The sequence below is a fragment of the Macrobrachium nipponense genome, chromosome 16, assembly GCF_015104395.2.
Source record: "Macrobrachium nipponense isolate FS-2020 chromosome 16, ASM1510439v2, whole genome shotgun sequence".
NCBI classification, from domain to species: Eukaryota; Metazoa; Arthropoda; class Malacostraca; order Decapoda; family Palaemonidae; genus Macrobrachium; species Macrobrachium nipponense.
In genome coordinates, this window is record NC_087209.1 from 58,639,668 (window position 1) to 58,666,264 (window position 26,597).

Below are 26,597 nucleotides of genomic sequence, written 5' to 3' on the forward strand. Positions count from 1 at the left end.
TTAGACAGAAGATTTTAACGAGAATTTAGAATAATTTATGGGTAAAAAATGGATAAACTTGTGCAGTTTCAAGGGAACGTGTAAAATACAGGTTGGGAGCCGTTGGGATACCTAGTCAGTGGTAGTAGAATTCTACAAAGTTCTGGTCAACTGGGCTACATAAATTACCCAGAGATAGGTAGAAGTAGCATAATTATTACCCAGAGATAGGCAGAAGAAGAATTGGTGTGAATAGTAACAAGATGAACCATTCTTCCCCACAAAAACCTGTGTTGCCATCGAGACTGTATATCTGAAACATCCCCCACAATTGACTGGATCAAAGATCGAGAGGTAATCGGAACAACTGCGCTGCCGAGCGGCAACACCTGTGCAGAGAGCACCTGCAACAGGCAGGCTTCCGTTCAACGAATCGCTTGCGTGCAAATGTTCACCCTAGAAAAGAGGAGAATCCAATAGACTCACCCCCTACGAGGAATGAGCATCATGTGCCTTTCTCTACAAGAGAGTTCGATTTAGCTTTGAAAATAGTAGTACTATGTCATTGAGTGTAGCCCTCGCTCTAATGCCCCTCCGTGCTCCACGAGTAAATATATCTCTTCAAAAATATCTATATTTTGAAGAATATTTCTTCAAGCAGATCTGTACTTTATGCCCTATTTTTGTATACAATCTTCAATAAGCCCCATCTTTCCATACTTTGAAAATGATGAACCATGGATAACCTCCCTGTGTGGAAAAACTCTCAATATCAGAAACTCTCCTGCGTCCTAGATATCGAAAACCTTCCCTTCCAGGGCATCGTTTAGCCAGGGCTTCCGTCGTTTTTGTTTTCTTTCGCTAGCGAATATTATTCCAAAACTCTCTTTTCTCTAAACTGACTTCTTTATCACTGATTCATCATCACATATCTGGCCCTTCTACTTCTGTTAGTGTCACATATTCGATTACAACAACTCAACCCCACATCTTCCGTCAGTAGGACATAGATTATTATTAGTTATTATTTCGAGTACCGGAGATAAGAGAAACAAGTGGTTGACACAGTGATGTGAGTATACCATTGAGGATATATCATATTATATATATATATATATATATATATATAGATATATATTAATATATATATATAATATATATATATATATATGGTATTTCTTATGAGATTTTGATTAACATCTCAGTTGCTCCTGTATTACGGTGATATTCGCACAAAATTACGAGAAGACATCTTCCGAATAACTCATGTTTTCTCTCTCTCTTCGAGTATTTGCGTTGTAAGTTTTAACAAATGCGACACCATTTCCGTTAAACTTACTGTTAAAATTCGCTAAATCGTGTGTACAATTAATCATCGTTGTGAAATGACTACTAAAATGAGAACCACTATTTTAGATTGATTTCATGTTAACTAGTGTTTATAAGCTTCGCGATATAGAAGTAGGCGCCTTTAAGTCTGCATGAAGGGAAAGTTTTCACGCCAAAAAAGAGATAAATATAAGATAAATTTAGAATGTTTTAGTCAGTATACCTGGATTAGTATAAGAGAAGGGTGTAGTTTAATACAGATGAACGTATTGGCTAAAACTGTTCCTCTTTTCAACGGAGAAATCTCCTTTGATGTCTTATCTTCGCGAAGACATCTCGGCTCCGATCTAGAAGGACCGGATGGCTTAAGTCGGCCATGTTTGTTGTGAAGTTCCGAGGCACAGCTTTGTTTACCCAGTGCAAGGTCTTCTGCCTACCTTTTCCCGTGTTATTAGCAAGTTTTATCCCTTTTTCTGACAAGTGCGGCCACGAGACGAGTCTACCAGCGTTCCAGTGTGGGGTCGGTTCGCCAGTTGTCGCCTGTGATTTGTCCGTGACTCCGGTAAATGAGGTTAATTCTTCCGAAATATTCACCTGGGAGAAAAGTGGTCTGGCCTGTCTCCCCCCCGAGGACCACTGGCGTTCGATAGTCCACCTTGGGCATGGGACACGGCTAACTATTTGTTCCTACTATCGTCAGGAGGTTATGAGTAAAGTTTCAGCCCATTCGGGTAAATGAGGTTAATTCTGAACTTACCATGATTTTGGGGGAGAGGTGGTCCAGACTATCCGAGGACCACTGGCATTTGGTAGTGGTCCACCTTGGGCTAGGGATACTAGGCTACCTACTACCCTGTTAGTTCCTGTTATCGTAAGGGTTTAACCATTACATTTTAGGCTATTCTGGCAAATAAGGTTAATTCTTATAAAATAGGCTATTTTGGGGGAGAAGTGGGCAAGGGATATTCCTAGGTACTACTAGCCTACCCTATTACCTACTTCCTGCTATCATGAAGGTTTAACCATTACATTTTTAGGCTGTTGTAGTAGACAAGGTTAATTCATGTAAAATAGGTATTTTGGGAGGGGGAAATGGTCTGGTGGCCTGGCCTACCTATTCTAGGACCACTGGCATTTGATAGTCCACCTTGGGGATGGGGTACTAGGCTACTACTCTATTAGTTACGACTATCATAAGCGAATTAGCCGTTAAATTAATTTTTAGGCTATTCTGGTAAATGAGGTAAATTCTCTCATAATATTTTGGGTATGTCTAACTAGTGGCGCACCTTCTTTTTACCATGGAAATTGATTTTGCCAACAATTTTAGTGCTTTTGACCTGTGAAAGGCCTAGGGTAAACAACGGCATGGACTGGCTCAACTCACCGACGGTCACGGCATGCCACCCTCCGAAAAAGTACTTATAACACGTCCTGACACCGGAGATGGGCATCAGTCGCGACTTGTTGTTGGTGAAAGACGGAGCTAAAGACCTCTACTCTCCTTTCGAAGTAAGTATTTTCTCCAAAGTTAGAAATTAAGGCCAAATTTAAAGCATTAAATAGAGGTAGTGAAAAGGGTGACCAACGCAGTGCAAATCTCACCAAAACGCTTTCGAAATTTTTACTTACGCTTAAATATCTTAGAAGATTGATGCCATCTCGGTGTTTGTGGAATCGCTTGTGTCAACAAACTTCCCATTTCCTGTGATAAATCTGCACACCACTTGTACCCATAGATGCTGGGGCACTTTCATCACAACAATCGGAACACGATCACTGGCCACGACATAAATAGTGAAACATCAATATTATACATATTTATGATGATTAATTTGAAATTATTTGTTATTGAAAAAGTAACTCGATTCTGACTGAAATTTAAGTAATTATTTTTCGTAATTAGAACGTTCTTTTAAGTCCTGTATTATGAGGTCACGACATCTTGACTTTCGTACCTATTGTAGATGAATTGCTATACTCAACTTTCTTGCAGAACAGTTTACGTTATTCATGCAGATTGTTATCAGCTATTCATGTAATTGTTATAATCGTATATATCTTTATTATTTACTTTTTGGATATATGAAGATGTTTTACTTCCGGATTACCGCTGTAGTGTGACACAATCGCTTTCGGTTCCTGGGCCTCTGTCTGTTTTCGCACCATAAGAAATTAATGGGGCCAAATTTGCAATGACCAGAAAGTAGTTAAAAGAGGAAACTTAGCATTGAGGGGCATATGTTTTGATTGAGAAAAATACAAATTTATATAATAGCTAGCTTGTAAAAATTACTTGATTACAAAAAACTTGATTGACAACTAAGCAGCATACCTACTATCGGTTTCAGAGACAGTGCAAGCACGTTTTTTGGCAATATTTCTGTGACGAACACTCGTATCAGAACGAGATTTTGCTACAGTGCATTATTCCTAGTGCCGTAATTTATAAGGGTATTGTGAATCACTAATCGTAAAGAATAACGACACTTGTCCTTGTACCAAGAGACAAACTCCATTATCCAGAAATGGATACGAACACGCATAAAAAGCTCCACCTACCCTCTCCCCCCCCTCCACCGCCACCCCTGTCCTCCTTCCTTCGTCTTCCTTTCTCTCTCTCTCTCTCTGTTGCCAATTGGTATGTGTTCACCCTCCAAACTGGGTATAAGACTTTCACAAAATGTGGAAATTGGTGAAATTAGCTTATGTATTGAAAGTATATATACATAAATATTAAAGCAATTTTATCATTATTGCATTACTATGACAACTAGAATTCATGGAAACAGTATATAATAATACATCGGCGTATGTGTGAAGCACCACTAATGTAGCAACGATGATTTTGCCATTCTTAGCATGCAAACATTAAAGGTTACATTTATTTCTGGCATACAGTTTTTAAAAAAAAATCAAAATACTAATATAGACTTAAATCAATGAAAAGTGCTAGCAAAAAAATAAAAAAAAAACATAATCCACTTATCCGTTGTCTGTTCCTCTATGGTTTTCGGCAGCCAGATGTACAACATGGTCAGAAACATTGGATTGTATCTACTTTAGAAATATCTGTAATTTTTCTGGGTAATTTGGTTGCAAAAAAGGGGTAATAGACATGAATTAAATAAACATTTTGAAATAACAAAGTAAAGTTGAACTAAATAATGAGTAAAGTAAACAATTAAGGGAATAAAACTGCAGCGTCGTCGTCTGCTGCTCGTAACTGTGTTTGTGGAGTGAGTGCTTAAAAACCAGGTGAATTAAGACCAAAATGTGTACATAATAACAATCAAATAAGCACTGTGAAGTTTCAGTTGTGTTGGCAGTAAGGATAAAACTATCGATTACAAGGTAAAAATGAGTTCAGTTCAAACCATGACCCCGGGAATAAAAAGTTTCATACTTTCAGTAATATAGGCAACGAAATGTTGTTTTATTGTGCTGATTACAACTGCAATCTTGAGTAAGATCAATAAATGTTACATTTATACGCTAACATTGTTCAAATGAGTGCTGAGAAGGCTGGGAAAGATGGTGTCCATCCATGACTAGACCCGTCCAGCCACACGATCGCTGCCATATTGGATTTCAAAACTGCTTTGAAAACATATTTTACGAAGAGCGTCACATGCTTATTTTAGCTCGTATGGGGCTTTTGTATATCACATTATGTTGACGAGACTTCAATCTTTTGAATGGGATGCTTAAAGTTGTAATTGTATTCTTGTTTCACCAATTAAATATCGAGTGTATAAGACCCGGCCAGCGTGATGATGGTGGATCGTCCGTGATTGTTTACCCTATAGTGCATTTACTTTTCTAAGATTGCTGTGGTGTGGCTCGTACAGATATCATACGTTGCCAAATTTCATGTTGTGGTAAACATATCAGCTTCATGGAGTCTGTTGAAATAGTTTTCATTTCTTAATGAAAATGAAGATATGGCATATTTTTTCCCCCGCGATGCCATCTGAGTTTGGGAGACCTATGATTTTTAAGAGGCTTTAAAAGGTCATGGTCAATATCATTAAAGGATACTTGCTTTTGATAAACCACTGTGAAAAGTATGGATGGACAGCCCAAGTGACACCCGCAAACGCTTTCACCCACCACCTGAGACCAAGGAAATAGTCTATAAATGTCCTGAAATGCTTCATTTTATAAAAACAACACGAAGGTCCAGTAACTGATGTTTCGAAGGCTATTTCGAGAACATCTGAAGCAACGAAAGTGTCAGAAATGACTATTCGTTGACTTAACAAGGAAGCAAGAGAGATGAGAAATATAGTGGAATCTCCAGTGTTTCAAAAAAGAAAAGAGAAAATTATTCCTGTACTGACTTGGATGATTTTGATAAAAAAAGTTCTGCAAAGAAGGAATGAGTGGATGTCTTTTCTTAAAAAATGAACCAAACAAAACAAGATAGTGAAGGCCAAACACCGGAGCTAACAGACCATTCAGCGCATCTATAATAATAGAAAGAGAAAGAAGGAATAGCTAAATAGAATCAGGAATAACAAAAAGTTAACAGGGAAGAAGCAAACCCTTTCCCTTGACTCCCAAGGTCTAAAGCGAATCCTCCTAAGAAGGATTATATCTGCGGGAAGCATTTGATGGGACTTTGATACCTGTAGATTTGACAACTCTGCCTTTTCTACCTGGCCCCACCAGAGCTATCTTAGAAAAGTAAACGCACTATAGTTATCTGTTCTCGGCCAACTGTTACTTACCTTGTATCTCTACCCAGCAATGAAGGGGGAATTTGGGAATTCAGGGTTCTGGGTGGGGGAGAACACGCATAAACTAAGTGGCCATGTTTGCATTCTGGTAGTGGCAGACCATAACCCATTAGGGAGCCATATATTCCACGGAGGGGAGCGGCTGAGGGAGTTGAAGGTACGAGTTGGAAAATGGGGAGGGAGGGGATGTGTTGGGTAGAGATTCTTTGGTGAATAAAACAGTTGGCCAACAAAGAACACTATTTCCCTACATCAAGAGCACTAAAAATGTAGGTAAAACCAATTTCCAAGGTAAAACAAGGTACAACGCAATTGCTTAGAAACACCACCCAAGCTGCAGGGTGCTGTAACACCACACGGAATATACCATGAAATGCCACGCTCACAAAGGGTAGCATCTGCACAATGACTTCAAATCACACAAGCACTTATACCTTGCAAACTGAACATAAGAATCTTCATTTATTACCTTATACCTGGAAGGTAAAAACACAATGTTCTCAATAGAAATTCCGCAATGATGGTACAATGCAAATAATTATATGTATATAATTACCTTATTAATATAAACTGAATAACGTTAATTAACAGAACTGTTATTACAATCAAGGGTAAAAATACAATTACTTTACAAACAGGAAGCGGGTGTTTTTATGAGTGTGGGTACTTTTTGTTAAGTGATATGAAAATGCAATTAGGTTATGTGTACTGCATGGGTGATGAGGCCTGTGATTGCCTGGAAGAATGGTTTGGGGGGTGAATGACGTCGTTGACAGGGGATGATTTCACGAGTGTGGAAGCTGATGCTGTATTGGAAGAAAAATAAAAAAAAATTATGTTAAATACTGAGTAAATACGTCCTCCAGGTTGCGACGAGGAGGTTGGCCTCTTTGCGTATCACTACGGCTAGACCTGCGGGCTAAGCTCCCCCTTCCTCAGACCCCAGGAAGTCCCAAGCTTCGAAGGGTACCAGAGGAAAGACCCCAGCATCCTTCATCTTCTCTTCTGCTCAGCCATCCTCTTTCTCAGAAAAGGCAGGTAAGGGCAGTAAAGAGAGGGAGGTGTTAGGGGAGGCGTTCCCCCAGGGTGCTGCCGTGCTGCCACCAGCGCTCGGTGCCTGTCCTGATATTGGGCAACTTGGCAGCGATATGGAGACAAGACAATCTCATACCCAAGCATGGGCATGTTGATCGATACAGTGGCAGCAAAAGTCTTCCCTGCAGATTCTTGCAAAAGTCTTCCCTGCAGATTCTTGCAAAAGTCTTCCCTGCAGATTCTTGCATCAGCAAGTTCAGGAAAGTTTCACCGCTGTTTCTGTCCTGACTGGAACAACCAGTACTGGCAATGGTAAGTCATAGTTGGTCACCTGTCGTTTCTGGAGAAGCTAGTTCCCCATGGGCGTCTCCACTTTCGTTCTCTTCAGTGGAGAATGAAGGAACACTAGTCCCAGTCTCGAGATCCACAACCTTCCCTATTTCTCTATCAGAGGAAGTAAGGAGGGATTTGGAAAGGTGGTTGGATGACAGGAGCCTCTTAATAGAAGTACCTACCCTTGAGTACTCTTCCTCATAATATGCTTCTGTACTCGGATGTATCGACCGAGGGATGGGATGCACACCTCAGGGGTGTGGAAACATGAGAGATACCTCCACATCACTGTCCTAGAACTCAAGACAGCCTTCCTGGCTCCTCAAGAACTCTGTGATGCGCATGACCAACAACACCACAGCAGTAGCATATGTCAACAAATGAGGGGGCCTCGCTTCTTCACAACTCCAACTGTTGACAATGGAGGTACAGGAGTGGGCAATTGCTCACTCAGTGGAACTGCTGGCTGGGTACATTCTGGGCAAATGGAATGTAGTGGCAGACAAACTCAGCTCCCAGAATCAGGTGATAGGAAGGGGGTGGTCCCTAAACTGGGATTTTAATGTATGACACTTACCTGGCAGGTATATATATAGCTATATTCTCTGTTCCACCTGGCAGAAATTTCAAAACTCGCGGCAATCGCTAGTAACCTATTAGTAGTTCAGGCAACCACCACCCCGTTACCGTGGCGCTAGCGCTAGGAACCGTTCCCAATTGGGCCAGATTTTCTCTGCCAGCCGAACCGGCAACATTGTTGGTGGTTCCCTGCTAGAATTTTCATTCTCGTTGCTGACTGATCTTGGATTTTGGTATTGTACTTGGAAACGTTAGCTTGGCATTCGCTTTGGATTGTTCTTTAAGATGTCTGACTCTGGAAGTATGTTTAGAGTGTGTGTAAAAGAGGGGTGTAAGGTAAGACTGCCGAAAGCTTCGGTCGACCCTCATACCGTTTGTAAGAAATGTAGGGAGGCTATGTGTACTTGGGAGAATAGATGCATTGAATGTGAGAATTTATCAGAGAAGGAATGGAAGGTCTTTATGAAATACGTTGAGAGACTGGAGAAAGATCGTGTAAGGAGATCTGTTTCTCGTAGTGAGAAGTCAAATTCTTCGAGTAAAAGGAGTGATTGTATTTCCTCTCCAGCTCCTTCTAATGTAGAATTGGTAGTTCCTTCTCCCCAGGTATATCCTGCGCCCGCTGCTGTATCGGAGGAGACGAACGATACAAATATTGTGAAAGTGTTCGCTGCCCTTGCGTCCATGGGCGACCAGATACAGCGACTTACAGACAAAGTTAGTGCTTTCGATGGCAGTGAAAGTGTAGTGGAGGGGGCGTCTGATCGTCTCTCTCGTGCTCCTAGACCTAGACCTCTGTCAAGCTCCCAGACCCAAGGAGAAGGCATGTCGACAGTCGAAGGGAGGTGAGAGAGGTTTTTGACACGGTCAGGCGTCCCTTCGAACAGTCCTGTTGCAAGTTCCCAGGCTGTTGCAGTTCGCCGCAGAAAAGGCGTAACTGGGAAGTGTGCGTCCTCGGAAGGTTCGACTTCCGAGCGAGAACGTCGGTATGCAGTGGTGTCTCGCCCACTCAAGAGGACGTTCAGGACATCAACTGCTCTCGAGAGACAGGTGCAAGATAGTGAGGCTGGGAGTAGTCCTGAGGTGTTGTCATCCTCGGAAGACGGGGGAGCAGTACCGATCAAGAGGAAAAGGATTTTTCGTACTAGAGAGGACGCAAATCGCACTGGCGATATACGTCCGTCTCGGCATGGTATTGCCTTGGGAGAATCGCCTCCATCTTCTTATGGATCCTCCCCTCGTATTTCTCCGTCGGGTAGAGTACAAGATCGCTCTCCTTTAGGTCGCAGTCCAGCTCGTAATCCTCATCCTTCGTCGTCTACCATTCAGGAGGATGGTACGAAGCATTTCTTACGGGAAATGCAGTCCAAGTTGGCAGTGTTGGTGAAGTCTTGGGATGCTCCTGAACAAGCATCTTCGAGGCGTAAGGACGATTTCCTTCCCATTAAGTCTTCGAAAAGGGAAGACAAGGACGCGTTCGCCGAGGACGCAGGGCGCACTGGCGCTAGGAGGAAAATAGTGTCGGAAGAAGCAGGACGCAAACGTCAGGACGCGGAACCAAGGGTGGACGCAGGACGCAGGCGGCAGGAAGCAGGCGTGTCTACGATGGACGCAGGCGGCAGGACGCAGACGCATCGGTAGCCGCAGGACGCAGGCGGCAAGACATCGAGAGGCGGCAGGACGCCGATGCCTCGCTAGCCGCAGGACGCAGGCGCAGGACGCTAGTCCGTCAACGAAGCGTCAATACGACGACGACTTGCAAGATATTTCTTCAGCAGAAGAAGAGTTGGAAGTAATTGAAGAAAAGAATACAGAACCTTCTTCAGATTATAAGGTCTGACTTCACGTCTTATTGCTGTTTTTGAGGGGGAATTTAAACCGACAGCTCCGTTATCCCCCTTATCACAGTTTTCCAAGACTAGGACTCCAAAGAAGTCCTCCTTCCTGAAAATGACGATGTCAATTTCGGCAAAGAAGGCCCTTCAACGGGTGAATGACTGGATGAAGGACAAGAAAGAAGCGGGAAAATACTCTTTTGTTTTTCCTCCAGCTAAGTTAGCTTCTAAATCGGGAGTATGGTACGCTACTGGAGAAAGTCTAGGCCTGGGAGTACCTGCCTCCTCCCAGGGGGACTTCTCCAGTATATGTGACAGCTCATGCAGACAGGCGTTACAGCGGCCAAGGTCTGGTGGACGTCCTCGGAATTTGACCATCTATTTAAAGGGATTTTTAGGACTTTCGAAGTCTTTAATTTCTTGGATTGGTCTTTGGGAGCGCTAGCGAATTCCATAGGAGAAGAGGATTCGCAGGACTTAGAAACAGCTAAGAGCATTATGTCCTGCATGGATAAGGCTCTTAGAGACGGAACGAATGAGCTGGCTTCGTTATTCACGGCAGGAGTGCTTAAGAAGAGATCGCTCTTGTGTTCGTTCGCCTCAAAAGGAGTTTCTAACTCTCAGAAATCGGAGTTACTGTTCTCTCCCCTTTCGAAACAGCTGTTTCCTTCAGAGGTGATTAGGGATATAGCTCTATCCCTTTCGCAGAAAGCTACTCAAGATCTTCTTTCTTCTTCGGTTAAGAAGTTCTTACCAACCAAGTTGGTGAAGAAGACGCCAAAGGAGACTAGACCGTCGCAACAGCCCTTTCGAGGAAGAACATTCGCTCGACCCGCCTTTAGGGGTAAGAGAGTACCAGCGAAAAGAGGAGCCAAGAACCCCTCTAAAGAATGAGAATTCGGTCCTCCAGACGACAGTGGGAGCCAGACTTCAAGGTTTTTGGGAAGTCTGGCAACAAATGAAGGCAGATCCCTGGGCTGTCAACGTAGCTCGGGAAGGATACAAGATTCCTTTCGTGAAAAGACCCCCTCTCGCAACATCTCCGAGAGCCCTCGGGGCAAATTACAACGATTTAGAGAAGAAAGCGGCTCTGTGGGAGCAAGTAGCTTCCATGCTAGAGAAAGGAGCAATAGAACCTGTTCTGGATCACGAATCTCCGGGATTTTACAACCGTCTGTTCCTGGTTGCAAAGTCCTCGGGAGGTTGGAGGCCAGTGCTGGACGTAAGTCAACTGAATCTTTTCGTAGAAAAGACCAAGTTCACTATGGAGACGAACGATTCAGTACTGGCAGCGGTACGTCCAGGGGACTGGATGGCGACTCTGGACTTACAAGACGCATACTTTCATATTCCGATTCATCCAGGAAGCAGGAAGTATCTAAGGTTTGTGATTCAGGACAGGGTCTTTCAGTTCAAGGCCCTATGCTTCGGCCTTTGCACAGCCCCTCAAGTATTCACGAGGATGATGTCCAATGTGGCGAGATGGCTACATTTAAGAGGGATCAGAGTATCTTTGTATCTGGACGACTGGTTGATAAGATCCCAGTCGAGAATTCAATGTCTGGAGGACGTAAGTCAAACATTGGACTTAGCAAAAGACCTAGGTCTGGTAGTGAATATGGGAAAGTCCCATTTGGAGCCCCAACAACAGATAGTTTATTTGGGGATTCAGATATCGGCAGTGACTTTTCGGGCTTTTCCGTCCCCCGAAAGGCAAGCCCAATGCAGTCAGAAGGTGCAGGATTTTCTAAAGAAAGACCGATGCTCTGCAAGAGAGTGATGAGTCTACTGGGCACACTCTCTTCACTAGAGAGGTTCATTTCTTTAGGAAGACTGCACATGAGACCTCTTCAGTTTTTCCTGAAGGATTCATGGCCAAGAAAATCGCAACCGGATTCCTTCCAGTTTCTAATTCCGACCGAAGTAAAGGAGGAATTAAAGTGGTGGCTAACTCCAGGCAGGTTAGCAAGAGGGATGTCGCTTCAGCAGAAGAACCCAGACCTCGTCTTGTTTTCCGACGCGTCGGAGCGGGCGGGTTGGGGAGCGACATTAGGCCCTCAAGAGGTGTCGGGACTTTGGAACAAGGACGAAACAAAGTGGCACATAAACAGGAAGGAACTGTTGGCAATTTTCTTGGCTTTGAAGCACTTCAGAGAGTTGATTCGAAACAAGACAGTGCAGGTCAACTCGGACAACACCACGGCTCTGGCATATATTCGGAAGCAAGGGGGAACTCATTCTTTTCCCCTTTACAATCTGGCAAAAGAAATTCTGCTTTGGGCAGAAGAGGAAAAGGTCGTGATACTCACCAGGTTTATACAAGGAGAAAAGAACGTGGGTGCGGACCTGTTGAGCAGGAGAGAGCAACTTCTCTCGACGGAGTGGACGTTGCACATGGAGGTTTGCCAGAGCCTGTGGAAGTTGTGGGGCCGTCCGGTAGTGGATCTGTTTGCGACAGCCAGAACAAAGAGATTACCAACATATTGCTCTCCGATTCCAGACCAGGAAGCAGTGGCGGTAGATGCATTCCTGATGGATTGGTCAAACTTAGATCTGTACGCATTTCCTCCGTTCAAGGTGCTGGGAAAGTGATGAAGAAGTTCAGGGAGAGCAAAGAAGCGAGGATGACCTTAATACCCCGCCCCGTTTTGGCCGGCCCAAAGTTGGTTCACAGAGGTACTGGAATGGACGGTAGATACGCCAAGGACGCTTCCTCTAAGAGTAGATTTACTCAAACAACCCCACTTCGACAGGTTTCACAAGAATACCCTCGCTCTGGGTCTGACTGCGTTCAGACTATCGAACGTCTGGTCAGAGCGAGGGGATATTCTAGAGAGGTGGCCAGTGCAGTGGCTAGAGCCAGAAGAACCTCCACAATCACGGTGTATCAGTCGAAGTGGGACAATTTCCGGAAGTGGTGTAAAAACAGGAAAGTGTCTTCATCCAGTACCTCTGTGACCCAAATCGCAGATTTCCTTCTTTACTTGAGGAAGGATTTACACTTGTCAGTTTCGACAATTAAAGGTTATAAGAGTATGCTAACCTCAGTGTTTAGACACAGGGATCTAGACATCTCGAATAACTTAGATCTGAGAGATCTGATTAGGTCGTTTGGGACGAAGAAACAATCAGAAGGCAGGCCACCTGCGTGGAACCTGGATGTGGTCTTGAAGTATTTAACTTCTAGCAAATTCGAACCGTTAGAGGAATCCTCTCTGAGAGATCTTGCTAAGAAGACTATCTTTTTAGTAGCATTAGCAACTGCTAAAAGAGTTAGTGAGCTTCAGGCCATATCGAAGAAGGTGGGTGGATGGAGACACGGCAATGCAGTGTGTGCATTCCAAGAAGGTTTCTTGGCCAAGAATGAGGATCCAGCTAATCCTTGGCCAAGATCCTTTGAAGTTTTGGGTCTAGCTGAATTGGTCGGTAACGAGCAAGAAAGAGTTCTCTGCCCAGTGAGAGCGTTGAGATGTTATATACAAAGAACAAGAGTTATCAGAGGGAGGTCTGATGCTCTGTGGTGTTCAGTTAAAGACCCCACTAGACCCATGACGAAGAACGCTCTAGCCTTCTTCATGAGAGAGTTATTAAAGAGGCTCATATGTTGTGTGAAGAGCAGAGCTTTGGTATTTTAAAGGTGAAGGCTCATGAAGTCAGGGCAGTGGTGACTTCATTAGCGTTTAAAAAGAATTTAGCCCTCAAGGAAATTATTGAATCAACATATTGGAGAACTAATTCAATATTTGCGTCTCATTATCTTAGGACGTTCAGACAACCTTCGATAATTGTCAGACGCTAGGTCCATACGTGTCCTCGGGTACAGTATTGGGCAAAGGAGTTACTACCCCATAACCTTCTTGTAAGCTAGTTGTTTTTATTAGGTGATGGTGTTTGTGTTTTTTTGGTCGTCTGAGAAAAGGGTGCGGTACTTTTCTCAGTCGTGTTAGTATTATCTGGTGATGGTGTGTGTGTAGTTCAGGTAAATGATTTGTTACTAGCTTGAATGCCGTGGCATAAGAGGGCTGTAAGGATCTGTCAACACATTGGTCACGTCCAGTTGTCAGTTCCAGTCTTAGCTTCTTCAACATACAGGACACTTCCTTGTTGAGAGCTACTAAGGTTTAAGCAGGCTTAGAGGCAGGACCTATGAAGTCAGCTACCTTAGCAGGTAAGGAACCTGGATTTAATAATATTTTAATAATATTTTTATACTCTAAGAATGCTGCTGTCCTTGACCCACCTCCAAATGTGTCAATCAGCTATATATATACCTGCCAGGTAAGTGTCATACATTAAAATGAAGTTTTTATGATAAAACAAAGTTTAATGTATACTTACCTGGCAGGTATATATAATTTAATTCCCACCCGCCTCCCCTCAGGGGACAGGGTTCAGAGAAAATCTGGCCCAATTGGGAACGGTTTCCTAGCGCTAGCGCCACGGTAACGGGGTGGTGGTTGCCTGAACTACTAATAGGTTACTAGCGATTGCCGCGAGTTTTGAAAATTTCTGCCAGGTGGAACAGAGAATATAGCTATATATATACCTGCCAGGTAAGTATACATTAAACTTTGTTTTTATGCATGACACTTACCTGGCAGGTATATATATAGCTTATCCTCTTGACGCACTGGCAGAATTTCAAAACTCGCGGCAACCGCTAGTACACTGGTAGTTCAGGTGATGGCCACCCCGCTCCCGTGGCGCTGGTACTTGGAACTATTCCCGTTTTCCTCAGATTTTCTCTGCCAGCCGAACCGGCAACATCGTTGTTGGTTCTCTGTTAGAATTTCCTGCTCGTTATCTGACTTTTGGATATTGGTATCGTATTCACGAAGTTAGAGTGGCAATCGCATTTTGTTTGGACCTTGTTTAGTATGTCTGATTCAGGAAGTATGTTTAGAGTTTGTGTGAAAGAAGGGTGTAAGGTGAGACTGCCGAAATCATCGGTAGATCCACATACTATTTGTAAGAAGTGTCGGGAGTTTGTATGTACGTGGGACAATAGGTGCAATGAATGTCAGTGTCTGAATGAGAAAGAGTGGAAGGCTCTTATGAAGTATGTGGAGAGATTAGAAAAAGATCGGGTTAGAAGATCTGTATCTAGGAGTGAAAGATCGGGATCTTCGAGTAAACCTTTGGATGAATCTTTGCATGTGTCTTCTCCAGCTCATTCACATGTAGATGTAGCACCTTCCCCCCAGGTTTCTCCTGCTCCAGTTGCTGTATCTGAGGATACTACTGATCCACAAATAGTGAAAGTGTTCGCTGCCCTTGCGTCCATGGGAGACCAAATTAAACGATTAACAGACAAAGTGGAAGTGTTTGGTGACAGTGTTGTGGAGGGGGCGCCTGATCGTCTCTCTCGTGCTCCTAGACCGAGACCTCTGTCAAGCTCCCAGACCCAAGGGAGAAGGCATGTCGACAGTCGAAGGGAGGCGAGAGGGGTTGACTTGCGATCAGTCGTCCCTTCAGGCAGTCCTGTTGATAAGTCCCAGGCTGCTGCAGTACGCCATAGAAAAGGCGATACTGGGAAGTGCCGTTATTCTTCGGATAGTTCAGCCTCGGGAAGGAGTAGGCGGTTCGCGGAAGTATCGCGTCCTCTCAAGAGGTCATACTTTCCGTCCTCTTCACAGGAGGAAAGGGCTTTCGACCAAGAAGGGTGGAGTAGCCCTGAGATTTTTTCATCGGAGGATGAAGAGATGATCCCTATCAAAAGGAAGAGGATTTCACGTCAGTTGGAAGTTCGCTCGCCTCTTCGTGTTAGCCCGGTGCGTCCTCGATCTCTCATCATCAGGAGTCTCGTAAGGAGGCGGAAACGAAGGAGGTGCTGCGGGACATGCAGCAGAGATTGGTAGTGATTGTTCAATCATGGGAGAAGCCCGAACAACCTTCGGTTAGACGTAAGGACTCGTCTCTCCCGGTTAAGTCCTCCAAGAGGACGCAGGACGTACAACGCGATCCAGGACGCAGTGCGTCCCTTAAGAAGGATGAAGTACAGGACGCAGGACGCAAGAGGAGAAGTGATGGACGCATGGTGGACGCATACGTTCAGGAGGACGCAGGACGCAGGCGGCAGCAAGTCAAAACATTGTCTCGACAAGGAAGAGAGGAGTTTTATAGGGAGTCAGTGCCGCATTCGCTTTCTAAACAGGAGCTGCATAAGGACTCTGAAAATTGGAGAGTCAGCAGGATCTTGGTTTTCAAGATATTTCTTCGCAGGAGGAAGAATTTGCGGAGAGTGCGGAAGAGGACAAGACGGAAGCTCCTTCTTCGGACTACAGGAGGCTAACAGAGTGCCTTCTTTCTTTGTTTGAAGGAGATTTTCAACCTTCAGGCCCGCCATCGCCTTTGTCGCAATTTTCGAAGACGAAGACAGCCAAGAAATCGTCGTTTTGAAAATGACTTTGTCCATTTCGGCCAAGAAAGCCCTTCAACGCGTAAATGAGTGGTTGAAGGAGAAGAAAGAGTCGGGGAAGACTTCTTTTGTATTTCCTCCGGCCAAGTTGGCTTCGAAGTCTGGTGTTTGGTATGCTACGGGGGAAGTCTTGGCCCTGGGAGTGCCTGCCTCCTCCCAGGGAGACTTTCCAACATAGTGGATAGCTCCCGTAGACATGCTTTGCATTCAGCCAAAGTGTGTGGACTTCGTCGGAGTTCGACCATTTACTCAAAGGTATCTTTAGGACCTTTGAGGTGTTTAATTTTCTTGACTGGTCGTTGGGGGCCCTGGCTCGAACTTCGGAGATGGAAGAGTAGTCAGTATCCGAGTTGTCGAGATAAGTATTATGTCCTGTATGGATAAAGCCTTGAGAGATGGGGCTAATGAATTGGCTTCAATTTTTACAGCAGGCGTCTTGAAGAAAAGACATCTCTTATGCTCGTTCGCTGCTAAAGGAGTGTCGAACGCGCAAAAGTCGGAGTTGATGTTCTCTCCTATGTCAGGACAGTCTCTTCCCGCAAGAGATCATTAAGGACATATCTCTCTCCCTCACTCAGAAGGCGACTCAAGATCTTCTTACGTCATCGGTAAGGAAGTATTTACCTTCTAAGGTCATGAATAAGACTACGAAGGATACGAAGACAGCACAGCAGCCCTTTCGGGGTAGGACTTCGCTCGACCAGCATTTAGAGGGAAAAGAGTTCCAACCAAAAGAGGGGCCAAAACTTCAACCAAACAATGAGTCAGAAGTCCTCCAGACTTGTGTGGGGGCCAGACTTTTAGACTTCTGGGAAGTCTGGCAAAGCAAAGGAGCGGATCCTTGGTCCGTAAAGGTAGCGAAGGAAGGGTACAAGATTCCCTTTCTCAAGAAACCACCTCTCGCTACAGCTCCGAGAGCCCTAGGGGCTCATTACATCGATTTAGAGAAGAGAGAGGCTCTTTGGCATCAGGTCGTCACCATGATAGAAAAGGGGGCAATAGAACCGGTTCTGGATCACGAATCCCCAGGGTTTTACAACCGTCTGTTTCTAGTACCGAAATCATCAGGAAGTTGGAGGCCGGTACTGGACGTAAGCCAGCTAAACTTGTTCGTAGAAAAGACCAAGTTTACGATGGAGACGAACGATTCAGTATGGCAGCGGTACGACCAGGGGACTGGATGGTAACACTGGACCTTCAGGATGCGTACTTCCATATTCCAATTCATCCAAGGTCCAGGAAATATTTGAGATTCGTGATCCAGGGAAGGATTTATCAATTCAAAGCCCTGTGTTTCGGGCTGTGCACGGCGCCTCAAATTTTTACAAGAATGATGTCGAATGTGGCGAAGTGGCTTCATTTGGCAGGAGTCAGAGTCTCTCTCTACCTCGACGATTGGCTCATAAGAGCACAATCAAAACAGCAATGTCTGGAGGACACGGACGTAACATTGGAATTAACTCAGGCAACTGGGTCTGATGGTGAACCTGGAAAGTCACGATTGATCCCCTCTCAGGAACTAGTTTATTTGGGGATTCTGATATCCTCAGTGACTTTTCGGGCTTTTCCGTCACCCGAAAGGCAGACCATGTGTATACGGAAAGTGCAAGAATTCCTAATGAAAGACCAATGCTCAGCGAGAGAGTGGATGAGCCTGCTGGGGACACTCTCTTCGTTAGAGCGGTTCATTTCACTAGGGAGACTTCACATGAGGCCCTTACAGTTCTTTCTGAACGAAGTCTGGCCAAGAAGATCGCAACCAGATTCCTTCCGGTTTCCAATTCCTTCGAAGATAAAGGAGGAACTAAAGTGGTGGCTAGTTCCGGAGAGGTGTCAGAGGGTACGTCACTCCAGCAGAGGAACCCAGACCGGATATTATTTTCCGACGCGTCAGACGCAGGCTGGGGAGCGACGCTGGGCCCTCGGGAGGAGTCAGGCCTTTGGAGCGAAGAAGAAAAGGCATGGCACATAAACAGGAAGGAACTGATGGCGATCTTCTTGGCTATGAAAGCGTTCAGACCGTGGATCAGCGGCAAAGTGGTGCAGATCAACGCGGACAATACCACAGCTCTGGCATATATACGGAAACAAGGAGGAACCCACTCGTTGTCCCTTTGCAACCTGGCGAAGGAGATTCTTCTTTGGTCGCAGAGAGAAAACGTCACCCTGCTCACCAGGTTCATTCAGGGAGAGAAGAACGTCAGGGCGGATCTGTTGAGCAGGGACGGACAAGTGCTTTCCACGGAGTGGATGTTGCATCTTCAAGTATGCCAGAGACTGTGGAAGCTCTGGGGCACTCCAGTAGTGGATCTTTTCGCTACCGCAGCGACGAAGAGGTTACCGAACTATTGTTCGCCAATCCCGGACCCTCTTGCAGTCGCAGTCGATGCCTTACTACTAGATTGGACGGGTCTAGATGCGTACGCTTTTCCCCCGTTCAAGATTTTAGGAAAGGTAATGAAAAAATTCAGGGAAAGTCGAGGAACAAGGCTGACCCTGATAGCCCCATACTGGCCGGCCCAAACGTGGTTCACAGAGGTACTGGAATGGACAGTAGATTCTCCGAGAAGTCTACCCACGAGAGTAGATCTTCTCAAACAACCCCACTTCGACAGGTTCCACAAGAACACCCTCGCTCTGGGTCTGACTGCGTTCAGACTATCGAAAGACTTGTCAGAGCGAGGGGGTTTTCTAGAGAAGCAGCGAAGGCAGTTGCAAGAGCACGAAGGCCATCGACTATCAAAGTGTACCAGTCGAAGTGGGAGAACTTCCGTAAATGGTGTAAGAATCGGAAGATTTCTTCATCCAGTACCTCTGTGACACAGATTGCAGATTTCCTGCTATGAAGAAAGAACTAGGTTTGGCTAATCAGACGATTAGAGGCTATAAGTGTATGTTGTCTGCAGTGTTTAGACACAGAGGTTTAAACCTGTCCAATGACGCAGATCTTAGAGATCTCCTCAGATCGTTTGATACAAAGAAGGATCGACGGTGCAGAACCCCTTCTTGGAATTTGGATGTCGTTCTCAAATTCTTGGAGACGGATAAGTTCGAACCTATGGGCAGTGCGCCTTTGCGAGAGCTAACGAAGAAAACTATCTTCTTAGTAGCCTTAGCTACAGCTAAAAGGATTAGCGAGCTGCAAGCTATTGACAAGCAAATAGGATGGAAGCACAACAAAGCAGTTTGTTCTTTTCAACAGGAGTTCTTAGCAAAGAATGAGAATCCTTCGCATCCATGGCCAAGATCATTTGAGATTGAAGGACTGGCTGATCTGGTAGGTCAAGAACAAGAAAGGGTTCTTTGCCCAGTAAGAGCCTTACGGTTTTACGTAGAAAGAACAAGAAGCATTAGGGGAACTTCATGTTCTCTGTGGTGCTCGGTTAAAGATCCTACTAGACCTATGTCTAAAAACGCAATGGCTTTCTTTGTAAGAGAAGTCATTAAAGATGCTCATTTGCTTTGTCAGGAGAATGCTTCGGTATAATTAAAGTTAAAGCTCATGAGGTGAGAGCAGTAGCTACGTCCTTAGCATTCAGGAAAAATTTAGCCCTCAAGGACATTATAGATTCAACGTATTGGAGGACAAACTCTGTGTTTGCCTCTCATTACCTTAGAGACGTGAAGACAACTTTTGATAATTGTCAAACGTTAGGCCCGTATGTATCCTCAGGTACAGTACTGGGCAAAGGAGTTTCCACCCCATAACCTAATAACATGCTAGGTTTTATATTAATTAGGTTATAGTGTTTTTATGGTTGTCTGAGAAGGTTAAGACCAGCTCAGTCTGTTGGTTAGTGTTTATTATATGTGTGTGTGGTTCAGGTGACTAACTTTCCTAGCATGAATGCCCGTGGTAAATGAGGGCTAGGGTTCTCTGTCAACAAATTGGTCACGTCCAGTTGTCAGGCCCTTATTGTTAGCTTTCTCAACAAACAGGTCACGTCCTAGTTGAGAGCTACTAAGGTTTAGCAGGCTAAGAGGCAGGACCTACGAAGTCAGCTACCTTAGCAGGTAAGGAACATAATACATAGTTCTAAAAATTTAGTTAATTTTTGAATTATGACGATGTTGCTGTCTATGACCCACCTCCAAATGTGTCAATCAGCTATATATATACCTGCCAGGTAAGTGTCATGCATAAAAATGGTATTGTTATGATACAATAAAGTTTTATGCATACTTACCTGGCAGGTATATATAATTAAATTCCCACCCTCCTCCCCTCAGGAGACAGGGTTCAGAGAAAATCTGAGGAAAACGGGAATAGTTCCAAGTACCAGCGCCACGGGAGCGGGGTGGCCATCACCTGAACTACCAGTGTACTAGCGGTTGCCGCGAGTTTTGAAATTCTGCCAGTGCGTCAAGAGGATAAGCTATATATATACCTGCCAGGTAAGTATGCATAAAACTTTATTGTATCATAACAATACCATTTTATCATAAAAACTTCATGTTCATTTACTCATGGGTGTAAATGGGTGCTCCTGAGTGTCCTGTGGTCCCTGAGCCCCTTAATAGGTAGCCAGATGACATTCGTGTCAAACTAAAACTTGGAGTAGGGCCAAAGCCTTGGTACCTTATGTGGTAAATAGTGCTTATTACATCCCTTTTGGGGAAAAATGACCTTTCATTATACCACTACTAGTATTATGGAGTTCAGTTATGCTGACAATTTAAACTATTCGTAATCCTTGAAGTTTTGATGACATGAAAATTCCTCTTTTTAGATTCCAATGGTATCATGCATCTGAAAATTGTAAAAAAAATCAACGGTAAATTTCGTCACAGGCAGTTTTGAAATATGAAAGACCAACCTTCATCCAAACTTCAGTTTGAGTAACAATGAATCAGTTAATCTTCACTCAGACAGTCGGGTATCTGAAAGTCATTCTTAATGGTAAATAAATAAGTGCAAACAAACTGAGAAGGCCATGATGACTATATATGTTATCAATTGCTTTTAAGTGAAAATGAATATTCATGGTATTGATATACTTTGCATTTCATGAGAAGAAGGATGGTGAAAGTGACTGATTGACATATCCTCTTCATTGACCTTTGGCAATGCAGAGTTTATGCGTTGGAACTCACACCCTTCCTTATACACCATCCCCATAGCAAAAATAATTTGAGGTAAACTGAAAATAAAAAAGGCCAACATTTATAGTTATTGTCCCAGTAGTAAACAAACTGAATAGATTGTTTGAATTTTTCAATTTGCAAGTGTTGGTTAGGTTTAGTAATAGCACAGTATTTTTTTTTTCCAGATCAAAATGGAATCCTCCAAGACTCTGGGTATGACCTCGGCCATTAGTCTTGCAGGGCCCAAACCATCAGATTTATTGCAAACAAGGAAATTGGAGGAGTACCTTCGAGAGGCACAAATGTTTGAGACAGATGAAGAAATGAATCACAGGTGAGTTGTTAATGTTTGCAGTAATAGATGTAGTTCACAATGTTGACAAATTATATAAATTTTTTTTTTATCCAGTTTCTAGAGCACAAGACACCTAAGAATTTACTGCTGTGTTACTTGAATACCTGACTTTATGTTTCAGTAATCCAATGTACTTTTTGATTTTGTAATCTATCATTTTGACAGTTTTTATTGAAAACATATGGTTTCTGTACACTATACGTATACAAAAATAAAAATATAAATTACTGTACATACTCTCCTTAGCAGATTTTCCAAGAACATCCTTCTGTGTGCTTGTTTTACCCTTAGAACCTTGCATATATGAGTATTAGCAATTCTTTTACTAAATTTATATATTGCTTATCTTGACTGATATGGGGCATTAATTCTTTTGCAGGTTTGAGGTTCTGGGCAAGCTTAATGACCTAGTTCGTTCTTGGATTAGAGATGTAAGCGTCAACCATAAAAATATGCCACCACAGGTAATGTCAGATGTTATATGTCCTGTGTTTAGTATGAATATATATAGTGTTCATTGTAGTGTATATATAATATAGTACCTTTAGTTGTAAGGCTGGCTTCCAAATATAACTAAATGGAGAGTATGGAGCACTCTGAACATAATGTAATTTTATTGTGTGACCCTATTTATTTGTATCAATGTTTTTAAGTTGAATGTTTGTGAGTGGGGTCTTATTTAAGATAGGGATTTTGAAGTGCTTTATCATTCAAAGAATTTGATAAATGTTGCAATTATTCTTGATCTCCAACATCAGAAATTCAGTAACTGTAATGAAGTGCTTTTTCAGATTGCAGATACAGTTGGTGGTAAAATATTCACATTCGGCTCGTATCGTCTAGGTGTTGCTGGGCAAGGTGCTGACATAGATGCCCTATGTGTAGCACCAAGACATATTGATAGGTCAGACTACTTTTCCAGTTTCTCAGAGCTCTTAAAAGAACTGTCAGAGGTCACAGAAATGAGAGTAAGTTCATGATATATTGCATGATCATTCACACTATTCATTGTTGTTTTGAATTTTATTTTGCATTATGTTTATGCTGTATTGGAAATTGAAAAAGCTGCATCGACAGGCAAATAAACATATTTTCTGCATCTCGTAGGATCTTGCTATCAAAATTTGTACCAAGTGAAAAACATGATTTTTCATAATTGTATGTACTCAAAGGTGTGTATGTAGTATGCCCAAATTGCATTGGCTACTTGGGCCAAAGTGTTGTGGCAAGATGCCCAAAGATGCTGGAGAACATGCTTTTGTGACTCAACCTAGGATTAATTGGATTTCTCTTGAATGTTGTAGGCTGTAGAAGATGCATATGTGCCTCTGATCAAAATGAAGTACGAAGGGATAGAGATTGATTTGTTGTTTGCGAGACTGGCTCTTAAAGAAATAAATGACGACGTCGAACTACAAGAGGACAGTATTTTAAAAAATCTCGATGAAAAATGTGTCAGAAGCCTGAATGGTTGTCGTGTAACAGATGAAATTCTTCGTCAAGTTCCCAACCGAGAAAGTTTTAGGTTAGCCTTGAGGGCTATTAAACTATGGGCCAAACGTGAGTTATCTACAGCTTTTTGCTATTTAGTCTGATCATATCTATAAACAGTGTTTGGAGTCCGTATATAATCTGTGAAAATATAAATCTCTTAAGTTTTGTACATTATGGTAACTTTTGACTTAATTGCTCTCATTAAAGCAAGTTCTCAATTTGTTTTACAGGTCATGGTGTTTATAGTAATGTATTAGGCTACTTGGGTGGAGTATCGTGGGCAATGTTAGTAGCCAGAACTTGTCAGTTGTATCCCAATGCAACAGCATCAACATTAGTAGAAAAGTTCTTTTTAGTGTTTTCAAAATGGTCATGGCCAGCTCCTGTGTATCTCAAGCAGCCATCTGATGGAAAACTGGGTTTTAAGGTAAGTAGCATAATATTTTTAGAGCTTAGTGTTTCAGAGTATCAGGATGAAGAGGATAGGTATTACAAGTATTCTGCCTAGTTACAATGCATGTTCACCGACCAGGAGTTTAAACCCAGGCTCCATGTTTTGTCTACTCTTCTTTCTTGGCTTTTGTTCTCTATTGCCCCCATCTGACTAACTTATATACCTTTTCTATTGTTTAACCTGTAGGAGAAACTATACTTTGTAAATATGATAAAATATATTTGTAAATTTGATAAAATACATTCAGCCTTTAAAAATGGGTATGATGCATTTAAAGAACTGGACAAAATAAATCGATTAATCTAATTAAATGAAAGGATGGGGTGAAGTAATTTCTCTGCGGTACTTTTTCGTGGGGATAGGTTCCAGAACCCACCGTGGAAATGCAAAACACCTCTAAAAATGCTTATAACTGCCTGTTTTTGACAAACATAGTATAGAGCCATATATCCTGAACCATTGGTGCTACAAACATTCTAGATACATATTTGGTTTTTCCACATAGTACAACATCTAGCCCTTGTTGGTTTTCCACAAACATTTTCTAACCCTTGTTTGGCAAAAGCAGGCTCTATGCTAGTTTACACCATATAAGAAGCTAACCCAGGATATCAGTAAAATTCTAGGTGTTCATATTAAAACCAACATTCATGAATGAAAACAGAAACTAATTTACTTTAGTGTCAGCATTATACAGCACATATAATGAAAATAAGAAACAAACTTATTGACAAATAAGGAATTAAAATTCATAGGTAAATATTAATTGTTTTAAAGACAGTCAAATGTTGCGTCAGTTCCTACAGTGTAAAGTTTTGCAAGTATGGTTTGCTTTGGAAGTAAGACTAATCTTCATAAACAAAAGGCCAAACATTTTGATTGAAGCTCTGTCTTTTCAAGTAGAAATATATTGCATTATTCAGTTTCCTTATATTTGAGATACGTACACAAATTGTACATTTTATTATGGCAGTCTGTAGTGGCTCAGATCATGTGTTCATTTTAGATATAAGTTGGCATCATACTATTCACTGGATTTGCTGTACTTCATTTAATATTGAACACTGTATACATGTATTGTGATAATTTTTATTGGCTCTGGTACATGATGTGTAAGAACTCACTAAGATTGGTGTTAGAGGAAAAGAAGTTGGGTTGGTTTCTAATGGGTTTTATTCACTGTCCAGTAGCTTGTTTGGCTCTACTACTAATGGAATTGTTTGTTCAGTTAAATCACAAATCTGATGAAGCTGTTTTTACCTTAAGAAAGCAAGACAGAAACCAAACTAGTTGTATAAAAATACAGTGCAGAAAGTCCAAAGTAGTTTGAGACCAACCTTTTTATATAGTGAACATTTTTGTAACAGAAGCTAAGCCTCGTCACAGAAACAGCCATACTTTTTGCAACCCTAAAATTTGCCACGTTGCAAATTAATTTTATGAAATAGAATTTTTTTATGTAGATAAAGTAAGACTAATTGAATTAATGTTTCTTTTTACTTTGTTTTTCACTTATTTTGACTTTATTCTCTGCTGAATCACAGTGGATGACATGCATAACTGAATGACAGAAAATTTGGAGGGAGTTTTAGTTTGTATTAGAATTTATATTTTTATTTTTATTTACCACCTTTAAATAATTGGCCCCTGTGGAATGCTGGATTTTATATGAGGCATTGCACTCTCATTTGTGCAGAAAGGCTTATTTATTTATTTATTTTTCTGTTGGGAACATTTTACTAGCAAACACTTAGAAGCATTATTGCTGTAATATGTTAATCTGAATGTACTGGGTTTTGTTACTATCCATACTCTTTCTTTGTAGTGGTTCTCATTGATTGCAAGGAGGCATTAGTTCATGATCATCCTGGTGATTTTGCTCTTTAGTATTATAAAGGGTTAGTTTATCCAGACCTCTGAGCCTAATAACGGCTCTTCTCGGGCCGGTTATTTTACTCTTTAGAAATTACTCTACAAAATTTGATATGTTTTCTTCCACAGGTTTGGGACCCTAGAGTAAACGTGCAAGACAGATTTCACTTGATGCCCATCATCACCCCTGCATACCCACAGCAAAATTCAACATTCAATACCACACAGTCAACAAAGGCAGTCATGGTTGAAGAATTCATGATGGGGCTCCAGATCACAGAGGACATAATGTTAGGGAAAGCCACTTGGGATAAACTTTTCCAACCTCCAAGCTTCTTCACCAAATATAAGTAAGAAGGATATTGCGTTTGCAGATTAAGTTCCAGTTTTTCCGAGATATCATCATCAGTTGTTCAAAGTGTGTAGCAGAAATATTTGTGTGTGAGGTGAATGTATTTCTTGGGGAATTACAAGATAGGAGGATCAAGGTATCTGTGGATTCCATCTATTGTGTATTTGAAGGTTACTATTACGAAAGTGTGAGCTAGCCTTTTCTAAATTACTGTTATCTGCAGAAGTGGCTATTGGACCCATCCTCAATGCACTTGTTGTAAAGTGTGATAGTATATCTAGCAAATTAATAAGTATAAACATACAGGACTACAAATGAACCCATGGCCACAATGAGGATAATCTATTCCAATATCTTGGTCCCTGTACATTAAGCCATTTTCTGATAACTTGAGTGACCAAATGCTTTGTAATTTTCATAAATCAACAGAAAACTAAGTAATTCTGGTGTTATTTTTGAAATGGCTCCATGTGATTTCTGAGTGTGTTCATGGTTGTGGACATTGAGAAAATGCATGACATGCAGAGTGCAAGTGAGGATGGTGGAACTTTAAAGCCAAAGGGAGTTCTCAAGAGATTGACACTAAAAGTGGAGTTAGATACTGTGTTGTAAAGAAGGAAAAGTTCCAGTTGATACTAGAAAGGCTCTAGGACCAGTCGAGTCACCAGTTCCTTGAGTGTTAGAGGTGAAGATTTGCTTTGAAACAGCAGGCCACTTTTGGAAGAGGTTTTATGA

At 42.4% G+C, this 26,597-nt stretch overlaps 1 protein-coding gene across 5 annotated transcripts in view; it reads left to right on the forward strand.

Moving 5' to 3' along the window:
- The first annotated feature begins 1,649 nt into the window (after window positions 1-1,649).
- Window positions 1,650-26,597, forward strand: part of LOC135195739 (poly(A) polymerase type 3-like) — a 46,558-nt gene continuing 21,610 nt past the window's right edge. For 4 of the 5 annotated variants that reach the window (XM_064222189.1, XM_064222186.1, XM_064222188.1 and 1 more), the window contains exons 1-7: window positions 1,650-1,879; window positions 21,521-21,669; window positions 22,070-22,154; window positions 22,482-22,658; window positions 22,995-23,250; window positions 23,415-23,611; window positions 25,640-25,860. In XM_064222189.1, the coding sequence (XP_064078259.1) occupies window positions 1,685-1,879; window positions 21,521-21,669; window positions 22,070-22,154; window positions 22,482-22,658; window positions 22,995-23,250; window positions 23,415-23,611; window positions 25,640-25,860 (1,280 nt within the window). In that variant the 5' untranslated portion in view covers window positions 1,650-1,684. The remainder of the gene's footprint in view (window positions 1,880-21,520; window positions 21,670-22,069; window positions 22,155-22,481; window positions 22,659-22,994; window positions 23,251-23,414; window positions 23,612-25,639; window positions 25,861-26,597) is intronic. The other variant, XM_064222187.1, reaches the window with a different exon arrangement.